Source organism: Notolabrus celidotus, chromosome 4 (assembly GCF_009762535.1).
Source record: "Notolabrus celidotus isolate fNotCel1 chromosome 4, fNotCel1.pri, whole genome shotgun sequence".
NCBI lineage: Eukaryota > Metazoa > Chordata > Actinopteri > Labriformes > Labridae > Notolabrus > Notolabrus celidotus.
This window is the reverse complement of record NC_048275.1, coordinates 12867986-12886685: the sequence shown is the minus strand read 5'-3', so window position 1 is coordinate 12886685 and position 18700 is coordinate 12867986. Positions and strand designations below refer to the sequence as shown.

Below are 18700 nucleotides of genomic sequence, written 5' to 3'. Positions count from 1 at the left end.
AAACCACCTGAACTCTGTTTTTTAAATTTACATTTAAGCCTTTGATATTCTCACCATGGCTTTTGTGTAACATCTCAATCGTGCATGTTTTCCAGGTGTTTCCAGAGTGAGGTCAATATTCTTGAAAATCCCAAATTTCAGTTTCACTCTGTCTGTTCTTGTGAGATTGGGGCCTTTGAGTTTCAAAAGACAAATTAAGTTTTTCAAACGTACATCAACGTGACACATAGTATACACTCATTAAGGTTTTGGTGCTCAAGTCTTTGGCCAGGAGATTTTGCAGACTACTGACCTCCTTTAGCATTCTTCCAAGTAACAGCTTTCATCTTTCTGTTTTTTTCTGGTGAGTTTTCATCCTATCACACACCTCCTACACTAGTCAATATGCTTCTTCCCCTGAGTTCAACAATTTCCTCATCACCAAACTGCCTCTAGAGTTGACGGGAATATATTAATGTCAGTCACTTAAGACTAAATCAGGGGAAATTAGCCTGCACCCCTGTCTCTATCTCTCCTCATGCTTTTACTTCTCCCTCTTTGGCCTTTCATTGGAAGCCATAATTAGTCCTTCATTAAGCCCTTGGAAATTGCGCTAATGGACTCTGCCATTCAGCTGACTTCATTTAAACTGCAAATCAAGCAACAAAGGCCGGGGACACGACTCTGTCATGACTTCATCTTGCAGGGGGCTCGATTAAGCCTGAAGTCGTGGAAGGGTTCGAAGAGAAGGAGGAGGACAGTCTGTCTACACGCACAGCTCCTTTTTCAGCGAGTGCAGGCAACACAGAGAAAAAAAGAAGGAAGCAGAACCAAGTAGTGATGTGTTGAAGTCGAGTCGATGTTTAGTGTTTCCTTGGGGAGTCACATCAGATGTGCTGAAGCAGATAAAACACAGCGCTAACATCCTTCAACCCTTCTCACTGAGGACCCACTACAAGTGTGGACAGCGAGTGGCTGACCCCAGTATACAAACACAGAGCGTACGCAGGGCTGTCGAATGCGATGAACTGCTGACGGTCTGGGAAGCATCAGAGTTCAAATGCAGGCCACGGATTCTGCCTCCATGCCACAGTATGGGCTAATGACATCCAGTTTCAATAAATCATGTGGCTCTGCTTTTACTACATCAGCATGGATCCAAGGCAGTTATATCAAAACTATTCTCCTCTTTGACTTACATGTATGAAAATCTGTAAGTGCCTCCGGAGCACATAATACAGCATTGAAAGCATATGAAGAGATGCTTTAAATGCGCATAAAACCACCCTGTTCGGAGAGGAAAGAAGGAAATTGTGCCTTATTTCATAGTTGTGCTCTGAGTTTGGTTGAACATATATCCTTTATGCATTATCCTGTCTTGCTTACAATAATCATTTAAATTCAACACTATTTCTTGATTTTGACATATTACATATTGTCACGGCACACTGTTTCCCTATTGGCTGATCGCCATGGCTGTCAGGCTAGGGGGTGGGCTTACCTAGTCAGCACGGCTGGAAATTAGGAAGTGAAGAGTTGATTACGAACTCAGAACAGGTGAGAGACGCCGAGAGAGCAGCAGCTGATTTTGAGAGTCACAGGAGAATTGAAGAGTATCGCCGAAGACCCCCTTTCTGTTGTTTGTTTGAGTTTTTGTCACGTCTTGCTATAAATGAACTGGTGTCGCAGACATGGAGTGACGCTCACGGACTGCAGTCAGGGCTGGCCGAAGCCAACCGGGTCGAAGCCGGAGGAGATCCGCCGAGAGGGTGAGCCCACTGTTATTTTTCTCAAAGCTGGCAGCCAAATGTGTGCCCGGGCATCCTAGCCTCGGAAGCCTCCAAGGAATCCCTTGGGTGGTGGTAACGTGACAATATCAACATTGAGAGAGTTTTGCATTGTGGGTTGTTTGTAGCCTTATGGCTGCTATGCTAAAGAGTTTCTTAAAGTTTTTTCAAAACTGTTTTGCCTCTTCTAGATTGATTGGCTGATGAAGAGGCAATGATTAGAAAATGGAAATGCCCGCACAAAAAAAACATCATCAATGGACACAGGCCCTTAATTTGTCATTTTTAGTGTCTTCATAAAATTGCAACATGACACGCAGCAGTATGACTTTATAAAATAAGTTGAGCTTCCTACCCTGACCATGACTTCAGAGGAAGAGTGTAGCTGTGAGACTACGACGAATACATCCTTGACATGTGAGTTAAAACATCCATACAGTAGAAACAGACTTGGCAGACGCATGTTTGAAGCACAAATCTGGGATTCATCAATATACTCTTACTTGAATTTGTTCTTACACTGTGAACATAAATAGAACTTCCTCAGACCATGCGTATGCACAAATGATGATGACCAACTTTCTCCGAAAATGTAAACACATACTCTTTTAACTAAACGCATGACATATTTAAACTACTTTCAGAAAAGAAAAAAGCCAGATAACTGTCATACAGCCATCTGGCAAAAGAAAGGCAGAAAACTCATCACATTTTCTATTTTCAAGGTTTTCTTTTAAGGTTAGCTACTACTTTTGTCGATATTTTTTATTATAAGGGGTAAAATGTACTATTTCAGACAACTTAAAAAAAATAAATATCTGGAAGACATCTCACGACCCCCCATTTGTGTCTCGCAACCTCCCAGGGGGTCCTAACCCCCACTTTGGGAACCCCTGCTCTAAGAAATGGATGGCTAGTTGGTGAGCATATTTTATGTTATACTTAGCATAAGTCTCTATTCCCCCTCTATTATTTTGTGCGCAGAATAAGAACATTTCTACGCATTTATTATTGAATGAGGCCCATTGTATGTAAATGCAAAAATTACTCTATATACAGAATACAAGCCAGTTTGGCATTCAGAGGGTGTAAGAAGTAAAAAGATGGTGTGAGACTTACTGTCATTAGACCCTTGATTTTCATCCCAGGTGCGAACATAATCATCCTGCAGGAACAGACAAAAAAAAATCAATAACATTTTGGCACCACAGAGGAAACACTGCAGGCCTGTGTGAGCAGGCATAACATAATATCACCCTTTAATCTTCAGTGAAGTGACATAGTTTAATTACCATAGCATATTGATCATCATGTCTACATTAGCATGCTGCAGCATGATAATCAGCCCAGTGAGTCACATAAGACAGATGAGCTTGTACTGAGGCTGTACATCTGTATGGAAATGAGCCCAACAATTCTGTACCCGCCGCCTATATGTATGAGGCATATGGCACTTGGGGGTGAGCTGTCTTTAAAATACTGTGCCTTTTTTAAAAAGTTAATTACAACATTAATCGTTCTAATTAAAATGGGCAAGTTGAAGGAGATATGGCTTAAAAAGTGAGGAGAAAATGGACGGAGTAGCGGAGATAAAGACACAAAAAGACAAGGGTATGAGTCATGAATGAGAAAGACACTTAACAAAGGCAGCTGGAGGAGCGTGAAAGAAAAGCTGAAGAGAACTGACCTCTACCTCCTGGTGAAATGACAGCAAAGGAGAGAAGAAAAGACAATATTAGTGAAGAAGAAACAGTAGTTTTAGATATAAGGTATTAAGTTGCATACATCAAAGGGTCCCATGTTCATTGTAACATCCCTGGAAATAGACTTTCATCACATTTTTTAATTTCAATGCTTATCTATTATTTGTGCTTGGTCAAATCAACGTCTTAATTCAGATGTAATTAAGGTCAAAAGTTGTTAACTTTATGTTGCATGCTATTTTGTCCCTTTTGGCACACCATAGCATAGCTGCTTCCTGCTGCTACATGATGAACATAGACTGTATAAATAATGGACATAGTATCCGTGACATCACCCATCTGTTCCTGAGCGCTGTTTTGAAGCCAATTGACGGCGGCAGCCATATTAGAAATGCGAAACTCAACCAGGCATAGTGTGACGTAGAGAGGCGGAGTTTGAGCCTCCTAGCCAACAGCTATGTGTTCCCGACCAGGAGTCAAGTCAGTCACGCCCTTATTTGGGCAAAAACTGGTAATCTTAATATCTTCTGAACGGTCGTATTAGAAAAAAATTCACCCCTGTACAGTGTGTGCCGATGGAGAAATTAGCTCTTCAAACTGAAGCCATTTTTTGAACCAGACTGTAAACATGTTTATTAATGCTGCAAAGATCGTCTTTTTTCCCATTCATGTCTATGTGATTTCCGGTGTTTCTGTAGCCAGCATCAAGCGGATTCTCGATGAATTGCAGTTTATAACACTTCGGCATGGGCTTATAGTTTGAGACCGGAGGTTGCCGCCTGGTAACGAAAGATAATGATACCACTGCACTTCTGAATGACACATTTCACAAAAAACCCAGACGGCTCAGTTGACAAGTCAGAAGTAATATGCACTTTGTGTCCCATAGAATGAAGTATCACTGAAGTACTTTGAGCATTAGCTACCACCTACGAGCTTAGCATACAGGTGCAGCTAATCAGACTGGGGTCAGTAGGGAACTGCATCACGAAAGTTAGCAGAGGAGTTAGCAGTGCTTGCTAAATGGGTGACAACAGACTGCAGGCCAGGAAACATTGTGGAAGACTCGAGTCTAAAGGACGTCCAAAGTAGGGAAATTCTGTGATTAATCATGGTTACAAAAAATGGCATTTAACAGCCCTATAAAAAAAAAAAAAATGTAATGTTTAATGTTTAAAACATTTGTATCTTTCTCTCATGTATTCATGATCATCTTGGACCCCATTGCTCATAATAAGAAGCAGATCTAGAACATATGGGCTCTAAATATAAAATAAATATGGAGCAACATCAAAAAAGTTTTGGGGAGAAGAACAAACAAAACACTAATGAGTAGGAATTAAAACAAATAAGTAGCATTCTGCAGCATGGCATGTGCAGTTATGTATCTTCCATGCAAATATTATAATCAAAAGGATAGATTAGACACATTTACATACAGACACATCACATAGATCTTCAAATTCAAGGGACATCCAGAGAGAAGTGTAGATGTATTCGTTTCTGTGAGCATATCTCTGAGTCTAAAATAATAAACATGAGTTATTTCAGGATATTTACAATCGGCCATCTTCCCTCCTCCTCAGCGATGACTTACTCATCACCGTAAACATTTACTGTACTGAAAGCGTGTGCCAAACAGCTCCCCAGAAGGCGATAAATCCTGACACATACGTAAAATCTGCAACCCTCATGAAAGCCGAGACCTTCTTCTTTGACCCTCACAGTTTTATTTCACAGAGGTAAATATTTTCAACGCTGACAGTCAGGGACTGCATTCGAGCGCAGAAACCCACCACACTGCATTTTATCTCTCAGTTTCTACTCACTGCAGCGCCAAGATTTTCTACCTTTACTGACAGGAAAAATCCCTTCTAGCAAACTTGTGTGTGACTGAAGGTCATCTCAACACTCCAGTTTAGCTTCTTGAATGATTGCAGGTTATGTTGCTCAACCTTGTTAGGCCTGATGGAGCCACGTATAAGCAGGATAAGACCTCAAACAGTTTACGATCTGGCCATTAATCTGAAGCCTCCCATGTCTCCTTTATTGATGCTCCAGCTCCTGCATTATTTAGCAGCCTTTCTGTATTTGTGTTTCTGCCAGGACCGATGAGGGAAGTGTCCTGCCGTGCTGACAGGACTGGAAATCAATGATTTCATAAAAGACAGGCTTCAGAAAATGTATTCGGGGAAAATAAATTCTCCTAGTGCACAATACAAGAGTACGGTGACAAGTTTGGCACACAGCAGAGGAGTTATATCATTCAAAATATGACTCACAGACCAAAATCCTGGAGAAAAGACTGTGCAGGTTTTTTACACAGACGTGATTAGAGGAAGCAAGCTCAGGGTTGAAAGCGCTCGGCTGTATCCAGGAGCTGTGTGATTTACGTGATAACATCCGAAAGATCTCCTCCTGATAAACAGAGCCGGGAAGCTTAGCCTCGGCATCAAACATTGCACTGCTCACCCTGCTGCTGAGCTCCACAATAATGATTGACAGATCACAATCCCTCATAACTGTGGGGTGATACGACGACCCTGTCCATGATAAAACTGAGCCCTGCTTTGAAGAACGGCATTGTGTTCCTAAAAACGTGAAAATAACAGCAAAGAAAAACATATTATGCTTTTCAGACTGATCGAAAAGAAGGACAAACAGGAAGCCGGTTGATGGGTGTATGTGTGACTATCTGACGGGTCATGTGTGACTGACAGGTGTGTCAAGGTAAATGTCAGCTGTCAGAATCACTCTTCTCTGCGGTTATCCTGGGGGGGTTTGTCCATGCTGACAGCAGAGTGCACCACTGCCCCATCAGTAACAAAGGACGCAGTAATAACACTCTCATGTGGGGATCTGTGCCAGTTTGACTCCTGGATGAAGGTTTACACTTGACCTTTTCTCACAATTAATGTTAATATCAGCCTCCAGAGGATTTATCAAAGGTATGTGAACACATTGGAAAAGCACCTGGGGTCATACAATTTTCAGAATATTTGCCAACGCGTAACCAAACTGTGTGTACATGTAAGATATGACAGTGTCTTACTTTACCCAGTACATGAGTTATAAACAGTAAAGCAACTTCAGCTGTTACTGGAATAAATGTAGTCGTGTGATATTGTTGTTTCTTTTTACACTTGGCATGTTCAATCCAAGGCAAGGCAAGGCAAGTTTACTTGTATAGCGCATTTCATACACGAGGGCAACTCAATGTGCTTTACATTAATCATTAAAAGCATTGGAAACATTCAGACAAGCATAAAAGAACACAATTAAAATGACCCTATAATAAACAAAGAAAACAAAAGGAAAATTAGAATATATTAAAAATAAAATTTAAATTTGCATTTAAAGTAAGTTAAAATAAGCTAAGATAGGAAGGCAGTGGCAAATAAAAAGTCTTAATCTTTGATTTAAAGGAGGTGAGAGTTGGAGCAGACCTGCAGCTTTTCAGGGAGTTTGTTCCAGATATGTGGTGCATAATGAATAAACGCTGCTTCACCATGTTCGTTCTGACTCTAGGGACTGAAAACAGACCAGTACCTGATGACCTCAGAGGTCGAGGTGGTTCATAAAGTAGCAGCAGATCAGCAATATATTTTGGGCCTAAACATTCAGTGCTTTATAAACCATCAGCAGGATTTTAAAGTATATTCTCTGACAGACAGGAAGCCAGTGTAGGGATCTTAGAACTTGAGTGATGTGATCTACTTTATCGGTCCTTGTTAGGACTGCAGCATCAGCATTCTGTATGAGCTACAGGCGTCTGATGGACTTTTTAGGGAGTCCTGTAAAGACCCGTTACAGTAGTCTAGTCTGTTAAACAGACACTGAGTGCATGTGGTGCCCGAATAAAACGATCAATATTCTGTTTCTCCATAACTAAAGGTAGTTTACGAACTGATTTATTTATTTTTGAAAAGAAAAGGCGCATTACATACATTTTTGTATTTGCAGGTTACATTTTTTTCTTCGTATATGTTCCTCTCTTTTTGAACGCCCTCAGAGCATGTGTGCCAGAGAAGCTGTGAATGCTTTGTTCCTCTGTCACTATATACGCTGTTGCAGCTGGTTGGGAAATAATGTCTGATAAACAGTTGCAAATACTGTCTCTACCCTCTTCACAACTTTGCGCAGTCAGACCCAGCACATAAAATATAGTGTTATTTTTTGGCACTTTGGGAAGTGACAGTTGCTTACTTTTGTCTCTGGAGGAGAGTCTCAGTAATGTACGAGCAGACGAGCGAGCTGTTTGATTTGACAATCAGCTGCTTTGAAGAACAAGATTAAGTACCATCTACCCTGAGAATCCACCTCACTTTAATCTCCCTCCAGGTTTCATCGAGTGTTGGGCTGCATGCCCACCACTCCTGCTGCTGAGGTTTCCCCTTTTTCATCCTTTTCCCAGTCAACTCTGGGACAGACAAAGGTCCTTGTGCAAACACAAGAACCCCTTCAAAGAGGAGAGTCACTGGAGAGGTGGGTGCAGAGAGGGCTGACCATGGAAAGCATTAATTAGCTGAGCAGCATGCAGCAAAACATCCTGATTTCATCTTTGAATAGTAAAACAATCCAATTAGATTATTATCACAAAAGTTTTGTGATTATCTCTTTAAGGAATCATTTTTTAGAGAAATGTATGCACTTTGGCTTCTTTTTACCCTGGTAGCACACTGCCAAAGTGAGCTGTGTTGGATACTGTGATAGCACAAAACATAACCCTAAAATCTGATGAAATAAAGCTGAAAGATGACATTACATCGCCCTGAGGTACAGTCTTTAGCAGCACTGCTACATACGGCATCATATCACTTCCTCCCACCTCGAGATTCACATAATGACTGTTCACAGCTTTGGATAACAGATCACATGCATGCCTGAGATGAACAAACCCCCCTCAACAATATTCCTGTCCTATATGTTCTCATCTTATCGCCATGCACACTGGGCTGCAGGGCACAAGAAGCAAGCATGCTGATTCCATATTTCTCATGCACACAGGGGCTGTGAGCTGAGGCATTGCAGAGCAGAGGCAGAGAATCAAACGCTGAGAGTCTAGGCTGCCTCTTTTACGAGAAGGCCGAGTCAAGAGCGAGGCTTATGTAAGAGAGCTGAGAGGATCGGGTAATAAAAGGTAAAGCAGGGGTTAGTACTTTTGGGAACTGGATCGATAGACAAAATGAGGGTGAAGAAATAACGCTAGTAGAAAACAGAAATTCATACCCGGAGTTACAAAATAAGTGCTGTGACTGAGGAACAACGAAAAAAAACTATATTACAGTAACACAATTAAGCTTCTTTTTTCCATTTCTCTTGAGGAACAGCACCCTGTGTGTGTCAACTGCTTAGGGACTTATATTGCTCAGAGGTTTGCTTCTCACGCTATATTCATTACACTTCAAGATTGTTACATACAGCCTGGGAGAAACACCTGCAGACACAATCAGCGCTAAAAAAAGGCACTGCCATCATTATTACTTGGGTTTATTTCCTTCTACATGTTCCCTGCAAGGTTTCTGTTGCACTAACATTATTAAAGAAAGCAAACTTATCTATAATATCAGGTTTCACTTCCATGAAACCATTGCACCATCATGCCTGAACTGCATGTGTCATTAAACTAAACCTCTGAACTTGTTTACCCCAACAGACCCTTCAGACTCTGTGGGTTCAAACATAGACTTTAAATATAATTCTGAGGATGGAATAATCTCTGATGTGAAACAGGTTCTCGTTTCAACGGATCTGGTGTATTTTGCCTCTGGGGACTAGGCTTGTAAACTGCATTTCCTAGCGTGTTCAGTAAAAGCTGGTGTGCTCAGATTAATGTTACCATAGCCCTGTATCGTAACTGGAGGGTTAATGTCATTAGTCCTAGGATCCATGTTGCTATTATAACCACTCAGTTCAAACTAAACTAGAACTATAAAGTTTTAAATATTTCAATCCTAACCAAAAGGGTTATTATTATTATACACAAGCAGTTTCAAAGCTACAGTCAATCTGTGTTTCTCTATGCTTTATACTGCATCGCATTTTTCTTGTCCATGGGCATCTTATTATTTAATTAAAGGATTAAATAATGGAAGTAAAACAGCAGAAAATCCCTCATTTGTTGTTGAGAAGAAATCTTTCAGTAAGTACAGAGGGATTTCTTTTTTTGTTCTTTTGCCACAGTGTTTCACATCAGAGGCAAACAGAACACACCCAAGAGAGAATGACTGTGGACCTTGTCTCAGCAACACTGACTGGTTTTAGTTGTTGCTGTAACCATGTAAACATTTCAGCTGGGGATGAAGAAAATGTTGCTTTGACGAAATACAGACATGGTTAATATTGTGTCTACACATAAAATCACGGGTGAAATCTCAGCCTTACATCTCTAGATGCAGGTTTTGTGCATGAACAAAAGATACACCATGCAAAAAGCAATTACAATCCACATTTGCCTGAGTGAAAGTAATTTAGAGTGAATAATTTATGTATTTCTTATGCTTCAGTTGGCAGAGAGATTTCATTTTCAACCTTCATACGTTCATTGACAGATGAAAAGACACATTGTTCTTATTGCACTACTGGATACATTAGTAATTGCTTTCATGCTGAAGCAGGTAGACAAAAGGTATTAATTTATGTCTGCGCTGAGTGGCCTGACACTTACGTATGTAGTATAGATTATATTGAGCATTATAACTTCCTGTGCTGTTCAAGAAAGGCACTCATTCTGGAGTCTTAACACTCAAGTATAGATGGGTGACGTCAGAAACGCTGTAACAGCAGCAAAGGATAAAAATAGCACTCGGTTATGAAAATAGTGAAGAGCATTTTTCATTGATATTTAAAGGCACAGGGAAAAAAATGGTTTTACTGGGAAAGAATTGAGTGTAATGTGAAGTTATTTAACTTTCACGCTTTGACCTCATTGCTTTTTAAACACACAGCTTAAAAATTTCAATAAAAACACAACCACACACAGAATAAAAATAAAAACCGAGTCCGAAAAGCCTCTCACACCAGCCTTCTACTCACTATCTATAAATAAAATTCACCCTTGTGCCTTTTAGGGCCCTGAAGGGAATAAGAAAACAGTCAGCAACTCACAGGAGAATCTGGTACAAACGAGAACCTTCACACTTCACTGAAAACACCAAGCTCAACTGAAAAACAGACATGAACAACAATGGAAAATCAATGAACTTGGCTTTGTGGGGTCCCCGAGAAGAATAAGAATCAGCCAATGATTTGAGACAGGGGAGTCTAAGACAATGTAATTGAATGAGAGAGTTATAATCAGTATAAGCTGAACCCTGGCTTGACTTGTGGAAAAGGCCAAACGGCAGTCATTACTGCCTAACAGGTGCAGCCATCAAGTCTTGTTTAATGTGCACAGTCCAGAAAAAGATATAATATTCTCTTTTAAATCATATGTTAGATACAAATTATTTAAAATGAATGAATTGTCTGATTTCTTAACTCTACGTAACCCTTGTTAACATTGAAAACCACTTAAATTAGCCTTTTGTTGCTAACTTACTTGTTAAGCTTTTAGACATATACTGTTGGAGGAGATAGAGGGGCTGGTTCACCATCACAATAGTGAGTTTTGAAACCAGGGTTCTTGAGCTTTGACAGTATAAACAAATGCCAGCTCCTCAACTAAAGGATTTTATCAGCTGTGGCTAACAAGCTAGTAGCTGGGCTATGCTAGTGTTGGATGAATGGCATGGGTGAAAACATTATCTGAGGATGACTTTTTATGTGCCAAGAAGACTTAAGTGTTAAAATAGGACTATGTTAAGCTATAATAATAAGGAAAATGATAGATTGATGGAATGTCTTTAATCCATGAAGAGCAGTCGTTACTGTTAGCCTAGCATCCAGGACCAGTTCACACTCAGGAAATTATGTCGGTCATACTTGATTAGCTTCTCATATAAAAGGCTTAATTTCTGAGCCTGTTACTCCACAAACAATCTATGTTCTACACAATTGCACATCTTTCTTTTTTTTTGTGTTGTGTGAGGGAAAAAAAGGGGATCACCACAACACATCTCAACTCTTAGTTAGCTCCATATCTACTAGGGGTGTGCCATCTAAGGCACATCACGATTCGATTCGATTACAATTCAGGGTGCTATGATTACTCAACGATTATCACAATTATAACAATTTTCCATGCATCTTTCTTTCCCCATTCAGGATTTCTCTTTTTTCCCCCTCACTTTGTGGCTACACGTTGTTACTGTGACATATTTCGTCAATGCCCTTTCCATTTTCATGTTCATAAAAACCAAAATGCTTCCAAACACTAGCTTTTAAGCCTGATGAGTGAATCTCATGCTCAGTAACTGTAGCCAAAGTGTTAGCTGCCACCATTTTCACCTGGTCCATTCCTTCAGGTGTGCTGGCGGCATGCATGACTTTCACTTTCGTTCCGTGAAATTTTAAAGTGGAGCTAACCTGTCAATTAAGTTAATGAGAGGTTGTTAAATTGACTTAATTAACTGTCTCTGGCTAACTTATTAAACTACCAATCTGACTTGGTTTATGACAAAAAAAATGAAACACTAAAATAAGAGGAAAAACTTTAATCAGATGGTTTGGCTGCTAGACTTAAAGTTGAATTTTTCAACCCTATACCACAGTTATAGTTAAATTAGAAAATAGTTTTACATAGTTTTGCTAGCTGTTGGGCGATACAATGTTAGTTAGCAATTTAAACTTAACTTGGATTCCAATTCCAAAATATCATAGCATCCATAAAGGCAAGAAACAATGTATTTGAACTACACTTTAATCTCCTCGCACTTTTGCACTTATTTTGTGTTTTTAGAGGGTTAAAAGTATTTTGACATGTCTACATTTCAGTTGCTAAGCTACAATCAGATATAAAAAATGAAATCTTGTCAAGTTTATCTTCAATTAGTTCTGACCCTGAGAGAGTCTCGGATACCACATCTTAGCTTCAAACGTTGTGGGTCTTCATGTGTGTGCATTTGTGCAAGTGTGTATTTTGATCACAGGAAACACTTTCTCAACAAGCACACTCTCAGGTGTTCTGAGGCTCTAAAACATCCTGTTATTTTCACCCACTTTCAACTTTTTCAAATCAAATTCTCTTGTCGGCTGCTGTAGCTACAGGAGGTGCTGAGTGTACACTGGCAGTGCCTCTCTCAGTCTGGCACATGCCCAAAGGTAATAACACTTGGGTGGCATTTACTGTGGGGACAGCCACTGCCACTTAGAGTTATTGTTAGTTTTTAAAGAAAAAGAAGTGTGATTAATTGATCCTGTCTTACTGAAATGCAGAAGCCAAGTGTGATAATTTAGCTTGGGTGCATTTTCAAACAAGAGTTAATTATGAAATGCATACAACTTTTGATACACAACTTAAACTACTCTAGGGCTCTTACTGTTGCTAATTACCTGGCTTTTTTGTCAGTGTTTCTGAGGACACCAGAAGTATCCCACAAAGAGCTCATTACGGGGTGGATTCATGGATGTCAGGTGGTCTCTGCAGCAAACAACCTGTTTGGCTTGCCAACAACGCAGACGCAGAGAAGCAGGTCACAAACGAGTCATGCATCTGAAATGCTAAAATTTGAGGCATCTGTTTGGAGATTAATTATATTACATGATGCATAAAAAGACCAGTTTCCTCGTCTGCAGCTGTATGTCACATTTGTATGGAGAGTTTAAATGAATATGCATTTATTCAATTTTGTGTATTGCATCTGCTTAGATATGATATTTATCACCTTTTTTTTCAATGCTTATCACATGGTCTCCCTGTCTCTCTGCAGCACCTGTGCCCTTCAGCTGTGGCTATTGTACTGCAGTGGGAAGCAGCTGTAGCCATGCAAGCAGTGCATGATGAAAAGCTGTTTCTTTTCCTTTTTTTCCCCTCCTCTCTACTCAATAACAGCCCACCTAGGCCCCTGGTAGCCGGCCAAGACACCCCGCAGCCCACCAGCAGTCTGTCCAAAACCCAAACAATCGGACTGTCTCTCCCAAAACTATTGGAGAGGCCCTCCATCTGCATGTTTGCAGCTTCATAGAGAACCTGGAGCACAATAAGGGACAGCACGTGCCAGAACAAAGCTTGCCGAGATAGATTAATGGATCCCTGATAGGCTGTTATCCCAGTTCATAGTAGTAACACATCAGAGGCAGTCTATTCCAACATGCAGATAGAGTAGTCAAGGGGCTGTATAAAAGGGAATTCAGACTTGGGCTGGACTTGTGATGATAATTTACAGTTCATGTGGATATTCTTTAATGGAGTGTTTGGCTCCTGCTTCACAGATGCCATTACCCACAGTTATGTTATCGTATGCTCTGTGTGAAACTGTAAAAAGGAGCACTAAGGCCTGCACCCAGAGTGTTAAAACTCAGCTGGACTGTAGCCATGTGAAGTTCACCAGAGGCTAAAACAAAGTTAAAATGTCCTGTCAAATGTTCTCGCCAGATAACCAGAGCCTGCCTCAAGTGCTTCATTCATTCTGCATATTTAATCCACTGGCATTGACAAGGGATCTGATGTTTTTTTTTGTGCTGGCACAGGGTGTTTTCTGTTCTTCAAAAATGAAGTGAATGAATAACAGGTGCATGCGGTAAGTTGGTACAGCGTGATCCAGAACTGCTTGACTTAAGAGGTGGAGATAAGGATTTGCCAGGCACAGACAGCTCTGGATGGGAGGCTGAGAAAATGATAAAAATTTTGGAAATCATGAACACTGAGCCCTTTATGAATGCATGATGGATGCCAACAACTAACAGCCTTCTTCTGGGTGAACTTGTTCTGCTACATCCTAATCATCATCCGTTTTTAGGCTCATATCTGAGTTCATCTTAAATCAACAAGAATAAAACATCGTAGCAATTTCATGGCTTGGTGATTTCATGCACAGTATCCTTTTTACAAGCGAAGTTGAGCGAAAAATTGAATTTACTGTTGATTTACTCTTAAATTGGATCTGCTGTGCATAAAAATGCAGCAGTCTCGAGCCATTTAATTTCATACTAAAATGAAAATAGACAGCGTAGAGATTGGGGAGAAGATCCCAGTTGACATGTAATCGTCCCTTTAATTGAGTCCTTACATTTCTGTGTGCAAGACTAATTTTTATTCAGAGTATGTGGCTGCTTCAAATAAAAATGGGTATATGATGAAGAACAAGATGTATTTTTTTAAATCATACTTGCAATATTTTCCAGCCACTTTATGTCTCCACCTTTTATTTTTCCATTATAGAGCTGTCTAATTTGATTTTTAAGTTTCATTATGAGGAAGGACTTCAAGTTTGGTTACCATCCAGAGTCGGAAATTCAATAACGAATGAAGAGCAGCACAAAATACAGGAAAATGTAACATTTCAAAGATGGATCCAATTAATTTTTATTAGATAAGTCGAAGTAGAATCCCTTTGACTTGTTTTATGTTATTTTTGTTTCATACGAGTTGGGAAATAAGACTCAGTTTTTCTATCTATAAGATAGAATGCCATGCCTTGCCTTGCCTGCTACCTTGTTTTTTTTTTTCCCCTGGATTTGGTGCATTAGTGGAATGAAATGTTGAGTGCACCTGTCAGATTAAAGGATTGAAGGTATCCCATTCTATTATTTGTTGACTGTAACTGTTAAATCTAATCGCCTTGTCTCCCTGTGAAATAGATTAAATTGAAGTGTGGGAGCTATTTTTGTTGGAAGTGAAAGAGCCTCTTATCCTGATTCTGCATTTTACATAAGAGAATAAACATGAAATATTCACAGTGTGCATTCTGCAACCTACAGTATGCATTGTCTCTTTTTATGCGTGTGAGGTTTGCGTGCAAAAGAGGATAATAAAAGAGCTCGTCTTTCATGTTGTGCAGCTTTGATTATTGCTTTCCAGTGTTGAATTAATATTCAACGTTCAGCTCCCGGAGGACTGTGCAAGTCAACGTCAATTTGTGTAATCTGAAAACCTATAACTGTGTCATCGGCAGTCTTTTATGCATAAACCAAACAATCCCCTCTGACTGAAATTCAGCTTGTCTTGTTTTTTTTCCCTTTTAGCTCAAATGTTAACATGAAGCAACACCAATTAAAAGCTTATTACAGCTGATATAAAGGAGAAGAAACATCAAGACAGCAGAAGTTGGTTTGTGCAAATGCTTTTTGGTTGGAGGAGCTTCAGTGATGTAAAATAAATCCTGATATAAGGTTGTTTTCTCCGCCCTGAAGCTGGACCAGTGATGGGAATAGAGTCATCAAACCCTCAGTGATACACGCTCCATTTCAACACCATAACACACAAGCTGCTGTTGCTACGGCAGCAAGCTGAAATCAAAGCGGTTTCCACTGGCGATTCCCTCGGGGGAGGCTCACTGGTTTGCTTCTCTGATGTTTCTCCTGTCATCATCATCCTCACCAGAGACACACCACCACCACCACCGCTGCCGCCGCCACCAGTCCTGCCCTTTAACTCATCACAAACAGGCACAGAAGCAGCACAAATTCACACGCACACATATTAAGACAGTCACCTCTGGGAATCCTGAAAGAGATAGTGTGCAACTGTAGGGGGGCTGTTTGTGTCACACAGCAGCAGCTTTGATGTTAAAACAGAGGGAACAAATGGAAAGCGGAGCAAACGACATCTTCACACTGGATGGAAACCTCTTAAGCAACGTTAGGAAGACGATCCCACTTTCCCTGAACCATTTTTATCACAGGATGCTCCACATTTTCCATGACTGTGTTTTTGTTTTTATTCTATTATGAAAAAAAAGCTTTTTTTCTTTTATGCACAGCCAGTCATGATGTGCTGAATTCAGAGTGGAGTTGCCGCTCTAACTAACATTTTGGATCAAAGCTCTACAAATATACAGAGCAACATCCAGAGAGTTATAATCCCACAGTAATTCTGACTTAAGCTTTCCATTCGCACAATTTCATTACTTCCCTAAGTACAGTTCCAGAGGACATCCTCTAATCACAGCCAAAGTAATCCATCCCCAAGAGGGGGCGGCAGCCAATTTTCACACACATTCACCTTTTCTACAGGGACGTCCAGGATCTGTGATTTAAGGAGGCATATAAATGCAGATCAGAAACGAAACCACAGCCTCTAGGGGGTTGTTATCACATATAAAGACCTCTTCTTCTTCTTCTCCTCCTGAAAAGATATTACATTCTCCTCCTAAAGACGCTCAATGTGAAGATCGCATTTCCAATCCAATAATGATACCTATCACGTGCTTGCATCCACCCTAGATCAATTAAAACCCAATTAAAAGGACTTATATGGAACCTAATCCGACTGCACTATTGTCCAAATCCTGTCGAGATCATTAGTAATCATTTCACAGAGCTGGAGGCAGAACTTAATGTCCATACATTCAGCGACACAGCCATACATCACTGCGTGTACCCTGCAGGCTTTAATCAATCCCCACAACCCAGTTCAGTCTGTTCAGTAGGTGAATATCCACATCAATCAATCAGCGCCCCCTCTGCTCTAATTGCTTAATTCTCTTGTTTGTGAAAATCTCCTGGGACATGTCTGGAAACACATCTGAGGTAACCCACATTAAGAGCAGTATGATGGAATAGCTCTATTCGGCTCCTGCTGTTCAAGTGGGACTGAAACATTTATTGCTTTTAATTGGCCGAGGGTCCATTCACTAAAAAATGGAAGGTAGTAGCCTATTTACAGTTTCAATATTTGCATTTGTTTTATTTTGACCTAGAATTCCTGGCAAAGCTTCATATTTCCACCCTGACTAGTGAAGAGGGAGTCTGAAAAAAAAAGTCCAGTCAGTTTCTGGCTTTGGGACAACAACAATGTTCCCTTTTATCCTTTACTATCCAATTACTACACACCTATTTCTGTAAAACAAACAAGAGATGCCAGCCCTTCAAAATAAAGCACACTGTCAACATTGTAAACACAGCAGCTTATATATGTTATATTTCCATCCTTATTAAATTATATAAGCCCCAAAATCAGATCAATATGAGAGGGAGAATCTGAATCTGGTTTATCACCAACTAGGTTTACACATGCATGGAATTTGTGTTGGTGTTTTTGGTGTATAAGATATTCTAGTATTTATAGAAATTAAAAAACGAAAGTTAAAGTGAACAGCAGTAGCCTACTCCTACTATAGGTTAACTTAAATAGAATTTAAAAATACAATAGAAGAATATAATAATATAATATATAATATTAGGGATTAATTGGCGGTTCATTCTTATTTCGTAAGAACAATTCCTTTAAGAGTGTGTTTCTGTGTTTCTGTTCTGTCTGGTCCAACAACAGCTCCAAGTTTTTGTGTTTTCATGCTAAGGAAGTGTGCGATAATAACTATTCTCTGTTTCTAAAGGACCGTGCGTGTTTTCCTTCTACCGCATTAACGCGCATCTCTCAGTCAACACGGCGGACTTACGTCTCTGAAGCGATTCCAGTGCTTGATCTTGCGGCTGTACTGTGAAATGGTGGACAGCCACTGCTCGTCTTCCATGAAATTCCCCGTTTTTTCCGCCTCCTTGGCGCTCTTCACGTCGGTCTGCAAGGTGGACCCGGCGAGCATCACCAGCGGGACGACAAGGCACACGACATCCGTAATTCCCACCATGGTTAGCGGACAAAAACACCTCGCTCACACCGGCTGTCGGCTGTCCTCTTCTGGGAGGGGGGAGAGGGTGCTGAGGCTGGATGGATTGAAAAGTACCAACTGATTAGCCTATAGGATGCTCCTTCTGCTGCTGCTGCTGCTGCTGAGAGAGAGAGAGAGAGAGAGAGAGAGAGAGAGAGAGAGAGAGAGAGAGAGAGAGAGAGAGAGAGAGAGAGAATCACGAGATACAACCAAACATCAAAGCTGGACGTAGATTATATCAACACATCTGCAAAAAATATATATATTTAGAGTCCTTTAAAGAAAATAGAGCATCATCATAGACCTATGTATTTTGAAAAGCAGCTAGATCTTCCATTTTTACATAATAACTGTACTCTAACAATACTCGAGCTTTCACAAGGTTCTTAAAAACTATCAAACAATCACACAATCACACCTCCGTCCATTTTCCATTCTGTCTTTTCTACTTAAATAAATTGCCAGCTTTGCTTATCCTTAGAGAATATTCAGAAGTCATCCTGAGAGAGAGAGAGAGAGAGAGAGAGAGAGAGAGAGAGATGATGATGATGCTATGAAAAGTAAACCCTGCAGCTGATTGGCA

General features: G+C 40.3%; 1 protein-coding gene across 1 annotated transcript in view; it reads right to left on the bottom strand.

Moving 5' to 3' along the window:
- spock2 (SPARC (osteonectin), cwcv and kazal like domains proteoglycan 2) overlaps positions 1-18237 on the bottom strand; it is a 36322-nt gene extending 18085 nt beyond the window's left edge. Inside the window, exons 1-2 of the mRNA XM_034682715.1 lie at positions 17908-18237; positions 2886-2931 (exon numbers count right to left, since the gene is read on the bottom strand). Of these exons, the coding sequence (XP_034538606.1) occupies positions 2886-2931; positions 17908-18096 (235 nt within the window). The 5' untranslated portion in view covers positions 18097-18237. The remainder of the gene's footprint in view (positions 1-2885; positions 2932-17907) is intronic.
- Positions 18238-18700: the final 463 nt, after the last annotated feature.